This window comes from Anabas testudineus, chromosome 11 (genome assembly GCF_900324465.2).
Source record: "Anabas testudineus chromosome 11, fAnaTes1.2, whole genome shotgun sequence".
Classification (NCBI taxonomy): domain Eukaryota; kingdom Metazoa; phylum Chordata; class Actinopteri; order Anabantiformes; family Anabantidae; genus Anabas; species Anabas testudineus.
This window is the reverse complement of record NC_046620.1, coordinates 20306715-20318647: the sequence shown is the minus strand read 5'-3', so window position 1 is coordinate 20318647 and position 11933 is coordinate 20306715. Positions and strand designations below refer to the sequence as shown.

The 11933-nt window shown below is 38.6% G+C and overlaps 1 protein-coding gene across 1 annotated transcript in view; it reads right to left on the bottom strand.

Annotated features, from left to right (window-relative positions):
* Positions 1-443: 443 nt before the first annotated feature.
* Positions 444-11933, bottom strand: part of LOC113153202 (CMP-N-acetylneuraminate-beta-galactosamide-alpha-2,3-sialyltransferase 1-like) — a 52276-nt gene continuing 40786 nt past the window's right edge. Inside the window, exons 4-7 of the mRNA XM_026346703.1 lie at positions 6073-6252; positions 3541-3586; positions 1799-1918; positions 444-1089 (exon numbers count right to left, since the gene is read on the bottom strand). Of these exons, the coding sequence (XP_026202488.1) occupies positions 916-1089; positions 1799-1918; positions 3541-3586; positions 6073-6252 (520 nt within the window). The 3' untranslated portion in view covers positions 444-915. The remainder of the gene's footprint in view (positions 1090-1798; positions 1919-3540; positions 3587-6072; positions 6253-11933) is intronic.

The window sequence follows — 11933 nt, the reverse complement described above, 5'->3', positions numbered from 1 at the left end:
TGTCTAATTTCTTTTTCAAACAAATTGATTAAATAAATATGGTAAATTTAGAGGTCTTTGTCGTGGCATGTGACCAGAGCGTTTAAAATGGGACTGTGTGTTACTTGGAGTCAGTTGGAGTCATGACCTCGGTATTACAAAACCCTCTGGGTAATATACAAATGTCACATTACGGTAAAATACTGTCTATTCTTCTGGGCTTGTGTTGGCTTGATTTAAAGTGTCCCTGGCCCCGTCTGAATATATTTTAAAGCTGCAATCATGCAAGCGAGAACTGATTATTTCTCATGCTTGTCATGGTTATAATTTTAAACCTTCATTGCTACATGGTAAATATAGTTTATAGTTTCAATATGATATTTATTTTATAGTCAGTGTGTTTGTTGTGACTTTCTTTAAATGCCTTTACTGTAAGTGTGTATCCTGCCAATTTTGGCTTAAAACAGCTCCCAGTACACAGCAATTACTGTACATCAAACAGCAAGCAAATCTTTCCGTAAAAATGACAATGATGAATTTTCCACAACCGTCTGTACAGGACATCAACACTGTAATTATGGCACTTTGACTACTGCTGTCAACAGACAGTACTAAAGCTTTATATATAGCATGCCTGCCCAACTGCTCCTATCTTCTTGTCTGTTCATATCTGAGTTGGGATTCCAGATTCTGAACCATGTGGCAGTGTTGACGATCTCTCCTGTTCCATGTCCGGTTACAGTGAGAAACTCTTGGTTTGTTAATATGATTGACAGGTCTCAAACTGTACTGTAGCTTAAGTGAGGAAGAGAAAACTGGACAGACCACAAGAAATCAGGAAAAATATGCTCTTTACGTGAGGCAAAGGAAATCTAAAGATCAGAATACTACTGAGGGTCATTTGGTGGTCACCCCACGTCACATGTGGGCTTGGTATCATCTGCCTTTAAACATGTGGATTTTATGCTTGTCTGCCAGCAGCAGGGTAACATTGTATTCATAATCTCCATCGTGGACTCCTGTGTGTCTAAAAGCTCCAGACAAATGGTTTTCCTCCCAGTAGTGGTGCCAGTTCCCGTACCGGTCTGCACCAAATCCAAACACACTGACCTGGAGCGGAACAAGGAGGACAAGCATGTCATGTCATGAGACACAAATTGTCATGCACATAAGCTCTATGCTTAGTTAATTGGAAATTTTGGTCAGAGTCACATATTTGTGATTCATCACTTTTCAAAATACATTTCAGTATTTTTTCCAATGTTTAAAAAAAAAAAAATCAAGCAAGATGTCTTGCTCGATTGCTTGTATAGTTAGTTAGAGTACATGATATTGAAATGTAACACTTCTCATCAAGGTGAAAAGCTGTCCCACAATATTGGTACATAACAGAACCAGAGCGTCAGCCAGCCAAAGGGTGACATTAGCATAGACGATGCCACTGCCACTTTATAATTGCTTATGTGGCAGCAGTTTAGGGATCCAGTAGAAGCTACACACACAAATACATGTGTGGCTAACACGAACATTATGCATGGAAGTGAGTCCAACAGTTCCTCTCTGCCATTTCACTGTGACTACTGTAAATGTTCAATTTGTGGGATGGCATTCAAAAGTGCCCCTGCATTGTTTTGCATTTGGTGACTTTCAGTCAAATAAAGGACTACTTTTTAACTGACATAGTTAATAATTGAAGATTTCCTGGTGGTAGAATTGAATTATGGTTCCCTACACTACATCCACAATACTTTAACTACTTCTCTGAAGAATTTTATTAACTTTTGTTTGTATCAACTTTAAATAAAGCAGTTCACTTTACCTTATCACATATGTGCATAGCGAGCAGCAAGCTGAGAAAGCCAGTGGAGGGGTATCTTCCATGACCCTCAAGCCAAGACTCGTAGACGTATTTCAAAAACGTTGGACTGTAAATTAACACCTGTAACAGAATTGGCAGAGAAAGATTCAGGTTTTAAATGTCTTAACACGCTGTAATTTTACTAAGCATTGAAAAAGCTGATTCAATATAAGCTTTATACAGAGTCAAAGTTTACTTTTAGCAACCTTGGTCAGGTGCTGTTTGGTTTGAGCTGAGACCATTAGGTTAAATTCAGAGACATACACAAGTACTGTAGTAAGATCAAAAAGTAACTGATGCTATGGCACTCTTGTTTTAACTCGCTTAAGCCATTTCCTCCATGAACTCCAGACAGGTTTACCTGGAGTTGCACTCCAGCATCTGAGATTGTGTCAGATGCTGGAATTACTTTGTTTGGCACCTTTAGTAGATTTGTTTGTGTAATTTCATATTAAGTTTGTTTTTATACATGCAATTCTTTAGTAAATCAGGCCCTTAATGGTCATGCTAACACTAGCTTTAAGAAGTAAAGGTGTGTCAGTGACCTCTGGACATTGACCTGCTCTTTTTACATATGCGCTCAATCAGAAATTAGAGGGACTATGTAACTGGCGGGGAAACTAATGCCCAGTCCAACTGCTTGGGACATTTCTGTTCCATCTCATCTGGGTAGTGGCCAGATAAGTTCAGGGTGACAGTGCGTGTCTGGAAACAGCTTTAGTGGTATGTCACTGGTGCACTGCTGGCTGATAACTCTGCTCACCACCATATGGTGATTCTTACTGGCATACATCTCTCACGTGGTACAGTTGTACTTCTAATAAGTGCCATCACTGTTCTGTTTGCTTCTGTTCTGTTCATTTTCTGCATTCGAGTATTTTATACTGCCATTTTCTTAGGCGTCAACTAAATAAAATATTTAATGCACCCAAATAAATCAATTTATTATAATAAATTGGATTTGAAATCAAATGAAGTGACTGCAATTAAAATTAAGTAGGCTACAGATTTAATTCAAATCTCTACTAGCTACAAGAAAAGTCTAGTTTACTGTATAACAGCTGCACACAATGAATAGTTACTGGTATCTTCAGTTAAAATGTATCACACAAGCTACAATTGTTTCATTGCATATGCCTGTAAAAGGGTCATCTGTGAGTAGGAAACAAATGGCATTTCATTTTTATGGAGCACAGCAGAGACAAACTATATTAAAGAACTGTCATATTTTCAGGGGAGTGTACGTGTCAGTAAAAAGAAGTGGCCTACTGTTTTAATGTGCCATATGCCACTTGAACTGCAGCAACATACCACTTGTGAAAGAGAAAAACGCAGTGCTGCAAGAAGTACTTAAATGCTTATGCAAAGTAAACTTAGCAATACTGTACCACACTCTACCCATTACAAGGGGAATCATGTGTTCAAAATATTACTCAAGAAAGAACACAGATGTTTCAGATATTTTGTGCACTACTTAACTGCATCACATATAAAACTGTATTATTGGATATACCACAAGTATTGTGATAGATTTTATAAAACAGAGTGCACTGGCAGACTAATAGTTTGTGCACATGCAACATAACTGTAACATACTCGGTCCAGCTGAGAACCTTTGTTGAGCCCTGTGAGGTCTCCAGGATAGTGGGATAGATGGATGGATGTTATGTATGTGTAAATTATGACTTTTGACTCTTACTCACCTTATCCTTGTTTGCCTTTATCCTTGACATCACAGGTACATATGTGCTGTAAAACAAAAAAATAGCAGGGACTTCACATCTGGCCTGCAACTGCAGTCTGAAATGTTGTTTTGCTGAACACAGTCCTGCTTGTTTATCTACACACAATAACAGAGAACATGTCTAAAAATAAAAGCCCAGCGCCAGGAAAGCTGATTAAATATCATATGCTCATGGTCAAATTTTTGCAATTTGCATCATCCATCACAAAAGGGCATGGAGTGTGGAGCTGTTTGTCACTTCTGGCTGGTGAAGACAAACAGTGCAAAGGTAAAGTATAAAAATGGGAAGTGGCAGTTTGAATAAAGAGCTGTGCAGCTCCCATAAGGTGACCATTCAGTTTGCATATGAAAGTGTTTTTAGATTAACTCAGAAGCTGGAGCCAGATTTTAAGGGAGTGTTCCATTCAAAACCTTTACCAATAAAGGAATTTGAAAACAAAGTGGTAATTTTAAGACTATGCATAAGCTACACTACAACTGTGTAGACTTTTTAAAGCAGTGACATACTAATGGGATGAAAAAAAAGAGGCTGCATAGTAACAGACAATCCAAACTAATGTTATCAATTGAAGAATATTTGGTTATATCCTGATTTCTAAGATATTTCTGACATCTTATTCACCAAATAATAAAACAAATTCCCAAATTCCCCTCTGCCCTCCAGCAATTGTTCGGGAAGCTGTTCATGATTACCTACTCCAGATTATTGGAGGCGTGGCTCTTAGTTTGCCCCCAATCAATCAACATATGACCTGATGAATAATGCTAATTCCATGACAGTGGGATGTCCAGCATGCTCTCATGCCAGAGCGAAAGAGAAATAGTGGTGTGAAGTGTAACAGTTCAGCAAGCATATGTTTATTCAGAATAAATGAAAACGGTCTGTCTTGTGTCCCACGTGCTACAACATTTTGCAACTTAATGGTAAGAAGTACACCTTTAACCCACACAGGCTTGACAGCGTGCACAGAGAAGTGTTTAAGTTTCCACACTGTTATTATTCAGGGTCAGGAGTGAACGTTCACCCTCTTCACACAGTCCTGAGCCCCATTTTATTTAACAAGGATAGAAAATGCAACAAACAAATTAACAACGCTGAGTTAAAATTTAATAGCTGTTTGGGCTAATGCTGGCAGTCCTGCAAGTAAAGTGAAATTTAATGATGCAGAATGATTACTTTGGCAGAGTTGGAAGACAACTCACTTATAGGAAACATTTGTTTGGATTTACTCTTCCTTCTACCGTCTAACATGTTGGCGTGTGTGAGTTATTGGCAGCGACATTAATTGGCAGTAGCTTATTTTTTTCTCAGAGTCCAGTAATCAAGCTAATGATTACAGGTCACTGAGAATGAAGAAGCTGAAGGTGAAATTTACAGGATGGTTAAAACCAAGTGATTATCCTTGTTAGGACAATCTGACAAGAGCACTGAGTGAATGGGATTGCTATGATCATCTGGTATTTGAAGAATGTAAATGAATCTGGGAGGGCATCATATGCATGATGCATCTTAATGCAGTTCTCTCAATCTCTCTTACATTTCAGGAACAAGAAAAAAGTTTTTTAAATTCTGAATTGAGTTGACACCCCATTGACAAATGGGGTGGTAAATGAAGCATCTCTTCTTATGTCTCCAAATGAGGATAAAAGTACATTTATTTTTTATAGTTTTGCCCAATGATGACATTTAATCAAAAATGAAAAATATAAAAAACGAGTCTCTTATTTTGAATGCAGAATTAGTGCAACTTGGTACAATCCCAACAAATATTTATTTAAAACTTTAAAAGAGGTCTTCTTTGAAATGTTTAATTCAATTATAACTTTAGAAACCATGCATCTAGTCCTGGGTGATCACTATGCATTTACTGTTGCTCTCTGTTCTTTTATATGATTTATTTAAGCTCTGTGCTATTTAATTTATGTTTTAATGCTGCCTGTTTTCATAAAATGTGTTTTCATTTGCTTTTGCTTTACATACTGATGAACCACAATGTTAAAGCCACCTGTTGGTGATGGACACGGCTCAGCATGGCCACTCACATCACAAGCTGTGTACAATCTGACACCTGTCAGTCATGGCCAGCATATAATTTTACCCATGCTGACCTGAAATATAATCTTATTAAGATGTTAGCAAATGCAACTATTTACAGTACAGTAGTATGTTGCTATGTGCGAACTTTATTTATTGTTTTGGTCTTAAAAGCTAATGTACAGTAAGTTTATATCACGTCTTATGCTCAAAATAGCTGGAAATTAGGTTGTTAAGAACAATTAAAGTCAAACAAAAAGGCAGAACTGTTCACTTTAAAGCCAAAACAACTTACAGTAAATGCTCAGTGCTACTAAAGTGATTTGCAGCATACCAGTAATTATTTATCAAATCTTCAATAGAAGTGCCACCTTCAATATTGAACATAGTCACTTCATCCATTTTAATATAAAAATGTTGATTATAGCAGCTTTAATGTTCAGTCAATACACTTACTGTTTAATAGTGCCTGTGGTCAGGGCACTGATGATCCACTGCAGATCCAGAGTCTTGAAAGGGATCAGAACCAGACTGGTGTTGTTGTCCAGATCTATGGCACTTTCTGGATACATGACATGATGAGTTGTTCTGGTGCCCACATCTCTTTCAAAGCCAGTAGTGGGAGCCTGGTTCATTCTGCAGGAATTGAGACGCAGAAATATTCGTTTCTGAGTTTTTGTTTTTTTGTCATTTCCTCCTTCCCAGGGTAGCTCAATTGAGTTTTTGTTTCCCCCACATATAGCAGAAACAAAACATTTTTTGTTCTAATAATCCCCATAATCTATAGCAGGGTTATAGTAATGGTCCAAATGTTTTGCTTTCACAAATCCCTCAACTCAGCCAGACCACATAGCAGCGAGACACGCAAAACCAGCTACAATAACTATTTTGAGAAAGACATTATACATAAAGAAAAAGAAAAAGTATAATTTGTCCAGCTGTTTGGACATCCAAACAGCAATTTAGAACAATCCAGAGTCTGTTTAGAGCACAACAATTACCACTTGGCATGCTGGACGAGCCATCCCTATTATCATGTCCAACAACACTCACTCAAGCTGGAGCAGTAATTGGCAGGGATATACTTTGACAGTGGCAGTTGGTTTCGGTCAGTGGAAGGGGGTGACACATGATAGAAAAATCATGAGGCCGACCTCCCGTGACTAGCATCACCTGTTTGGGTGCTCCAGTCTGAGCAATATCATCTTCCTCATTACTGACTCTGAGATGACAGCTATATAACAAGTTGACATTTTCAGCCTGAGCCTGTCAGGTCTCACAGTGACCTCCTGCACGAAGCACTTTGTGTCTGGGATGTGTTACAGTTGATGAGATCTTTTTTGCTATTTCATGTTACATGCAACTTAAAAAATAAGATGGAGCCAGTTAAAAAAGACTATGACCTTGCATATTTGGAAATAACTCCATATCTAAAGATAGTCTGAAAAAAAAATTTTTTTTAAAGTGAAATGAAACATAATTAGACATGTGGATAGACAGAATGATTAATAATCAATTCCTCAGTTTCCAGATGTTTGCCATTTGCGCTCTGAGCTAATTCTAAAAAGTGTTGCAGTGGTTCTCAGGTCTGTGACTCACCAAGCCGACCGTCGGCTGTCAGCCAGTTTTAGGCCGTTGGTGAGCATCTGTCGCCCTAGCTGTTGTGGTGTGTTCTGCACCACTGGCACTATTTGGACCTCCTTCTGCAGCTTTTCAGCTAATTCAACATGTTAAATCAGCAATGTTCCAAGTCAGTAAGAGAGACCCCTCTGATTGGCTGTTCAGCTTAGCGAATCAGAGCACAAAAAGGGAAACAGATGTGACGAAAGTAAGCAAGCGACGTAGTCAAGAGGGCACACACGGAAGGCTCTTCTCATTTCTCATCTTCATCTCATCGGCACGTTCTGATGTGACAACAGCTTGAATGAAGAAACTGAAGAGACTCGGGTGAAAATGTTAACAAATGGTTTGTATATGCAGACTCAAGTCTTCATCTTTCACTTATTGAAGGATGAATACAGACCACCAGCTGCTGTTATGGAGAGTTATTTCTCACACTGTACATATTATTTGACCGCTGGCTGTCGTCTTAATGCTCTGTTCCAGTGGCCACTCTTTGGCCCAGACGAAGGTGAGGTGAGCCGACCTACGAGTCTGACTTCATCGTCAGCTTGGTGTGTCTCTGGCCTTACACCATGAAACAGGTCACTTAGGATGGAATTTGCACTCTGCTAGTTCCTCTCATGCAATACAAATCCCATTGTTAACTCCAGAAACCCCATAAAAGCTAATATGTTTAAACTATGTCTCACTTTACTGAGCACAGTTAGACAAAAGTATTTGTGTATTTGTGAGTTCTATGATTTTCTACATACAACACTTTCTATTTATGGACTAAATAAGTACAAGTAACAGAATTAATAAGGCATCTTTAATAATTTTCAGTTGTTTATTTAGAAATGGATATTTGATCTTCCCAACTTTCTCTTTTAACCTTTCGTCTTCAAGTCAAAAAGACTGAATCCAGCATCTAATTAATAAAGAGACATCAGTGGGTTGACAAGTTGACAATCGGACCGAATTAAGCACCTGATTCAAAAACAGATACTGCATTTGTTCAATTTTATAAAAACAAGAGGGAAGTAGAGACATAATGTGGTTATTGGAACAGCTAAAGCAATGCTACAGCTGTGAAATGATAGAAAAGCCAGTGTCTCCCACAGGAGAGAAGTGTTGTCAACAGTCATAAAGCTGATGCACCAGATGTGTCTGTGGTTACTACAGACACCACACTAATTATTATGATGTGCCATCATCAGTTGTTGCATTCTGCAGTAAGTATCAGACTTTTACACAATAATCATGTGTCATTTTATGTGAACACATCTACAGAGCTCACAGCACAGCCTGTTCTAGCCATTTACCATCAGAAATGGAGAGAAAGGGGAGAAACAGTTATTGGATCCACTAACAAGTCAAAAGTGCTGTTTCTTCTGTCAGATGTTTGGGGAAGTTAAGCAAGGTTTTGCTCCTGCAGCATGTGGCTTTGTTGTTTTAAAAGATGAGCGGGTTTATCCAAACAAACCAGTTTCATGGCTTTGACTGAGCTAAAACTGCAATCCATAGAGGAGGAGACGGTTTGGTAAGAGGTTTTAGGGTGCAGTATCTCAGTAGGAAAGATTTTGACAGGACTGCATTGTTGGGTTCATGCCATAATAGTAACTGAGGCTTCTTGAAATATAACAATGCCCAGAAAGTGGATCTTTATCATCTACAGCAAATGAAACTAAGGCAGTGAGGGCAGAGGAACTCCATGGCACATATCAAATGGTATATCCATCACTTCTGTGGTGCATTAAGATTTAAATACTCAGTCTGTTGTAAAGAGTTCAGGTCACCTTTGTCCGCCTTCTGACCAGCACGTTCTCATCTTCCCATAATGTCAAATGTCACTGCCTTTTGTTACATTTGGAGTCACTATTTGACCCTGTGAGAATGATGGTGGCTGTTTGTAGGATGTGTCATCATGACAGCAATTAGAAATGCTTGGTAATGATTCTGGAAGCATCAAGGTTTGGTCGAGTTTAGGCACAAAGACAACTGAGTTTGAGTTAGACAAAAGAAAATCAGGATTAGGTTAAGTGAAAAGATAAAAAGTACCTCCAGGAACGGTCTTCGTTGTAATGCATAACGCGTCAAACCGGACTTAAATCCGTTGTCTGTAAGGTCCTGAGTATTGTTGACCTATTCAACCACTCTGGTCTCCTCCCAATGTCCCAGCTGAATGTTTGCCCTCCTGATTGACCAAACTACTGTAATCTACCATTTAACATCTTGTTCAACAGCCAAAATGGCAATTTTCCCTAACTGAACAGCACAAGCTGTTATTTTCTATAAAAGAACAGATAGATTTTCAGGAACATCTTGAGTTTCTTTAACCAGTTACTCGAAAGTTCCTCAAGAGATCTGTAATAGACTGTAAAGTTCTTGCCATTATTCACTGCACGGGTCAATGCTATGATAACACGAGTCTTGTAGGGGCACTTGACAAGTTAACTTGAGTTGTTAAATGGATTCTGTGGGCTGCTTGTTCATTTAATCATGTGGAGGTGTGTGGTGTCAACTGCTCAAAGATGGCGAATATTTCAGATTGGTCTAATCAATATTCAGCTTCTGCTCTCACTCCCCCCTGGCACTGGAATCTGTACCAGATGGACTTGAAACAAACTAAAGCAGATGCATCAGGTCTTTGAAAAGCCCATCTCACCAACTAGACCATTTGCTCATTCATTGGAACAGAAAAATAATTCTTTACTCGCGAACAACAGACAACAAAAGATAGAATAAGAATAGAATAGAAGTCTGTAAGTGGAATGATGTGTGCATCACACATCAAGCAGTGCGTCATGTAAAGATTGTGATGAGTCTCTGTGTTATAATAGATTTGGAGACTCGTGATTTAGACAGAGGGACACACAGGTCCGTAACATCTTTCCACACAAAGCATGAAACCACAGCAGATGACTCGCTCTGGATGGAGTCTGAGGATCACTTTACTGATCAGTGATTTCTTGGCCAGAGATATTTGGGGGCCTGGATAAAGTGCCGGTACTTTAAGCGTTAATCAAATTCACTTAACTTGAGGGACTGTTTAAGGCTTTAATTGCCGCTCAGGATAAAATATAGAAAAGGCTACAGCATTGATTTGAGAGAGTTTTCCTCCAAATGTTTTTCTGAGTTGAAGTATTTCACTGCAAACAGACGCACTGTTCTGTCTACATTTTCAGACGGAGCTTGACCACAGATAAACTTTCAAGGTGAATAATACTGAAGCTCTGCGTCAGATCAGACAGAGTGTACTAAAACATAAGTGAAAAGGAAAATTCAAGTAATGAAACATAGTTGAGGCGGAAGTTTGAGTTGTTTATTATCTTTGACATCAATTGATTATGGCTCGTTTTAGAAGATCCTTGTGAATCAGGCTAATCTCAAGTCCCAGAGAAACTCCTTCATTTGGAGCAAAAGTTACATTTAAGAAGGATTTAAAATTAAATTGAAATCTGAAATTTGAAATTCCGTAATCTACATCGACTGGTGCAAAGATCTCAGGGGAGGTCATGATTTGGATGATGTCCTTTTCCCTGCTTCTCAGTGTTTGAATCTAGTTTTACATTGGCAGCAGCTTTGCAAGCAATACTTAGCATTTGTGAATGCAGCTTCTTGCACCAGCACACGTGTACCAGAATGCATCTATGAACAGTGTCCTGTACAGCGATCCTCACCATTTTCACTGACACATAAACACACGTGCTTTTGTCACCATACCTGTGACCTATGCTCATATACATAATTGCAGTTTGTAGCAGTGCATGTTCACTGGCACAAGACGAGTGCCATTTACAACAGCATTTAGAAAGACTACTGACAATGTAAGACTAGATTAATAACACTGGTCCAAAACAACAAACAGCAGGAAAAAAGAGCTGTGTCTTTGGCTTTCCATTAAAAGGATGTTTTAACTCTTTTTTATCAATCTAGCATGTAAATTATGTGGTTTTGATGGCAGGTAGATCAGGGAAATGCTTATGGTTACTGGTCTATAAGCATTTGATGAGTGAACACATTTCCTTGCTGCCAGTTCCCTTCTGCCAGTGAAAGCAAGAACTGAAAGCCCTAACACTATCCACCACACACACCACTGATTAGCATAAAAAGCAAATCCATGAAAACAGACGAGAAAGACTAATTGTTTCATTGTAACAGATTAGATACAATATCTCACATTTGGGTTTTTAAAATATTTTTATTTCCTCTCATCCTGAAGCTGTCCATGGTTAAGGCACATTTTTTTTAACAACACCTCAACAAGCTGAATACTTGAATTTCATGGCAGTGTAGTCTGTTTATCAGTCCACTGAGTACTAGATGCAGTCTGTGTTGGCTAACTAATTAATGAGAGTTAGATTACAAATATCTAATCAAATTGTTAAATTGCAAATTTTGCCATTAAAACATGATCAAGATCAGAATAGATTTAGACCAACATTTATGTGTTCAGCGTTCTCTCGGAGAATGTCATCTTCTTTCTTTCCTCTTGCAAAACAGTGCAAAAAGCCAGAATGAAATGCTGATAAATGATTAATAGCACCTTTAATGTCAAGGCTGTTTGCCTACCAGCAGGTTTCTGGCCATTATTAGTATAATTATTCACTAGTTCTCAAAAAGCTCAAAGCCGAGAAGCTCAGTATTCCACATGCTTCAAGGTGCAGCCAGATCACGCAGCATGTAATAGCCCACTAACACGTTAAAGGTCACTG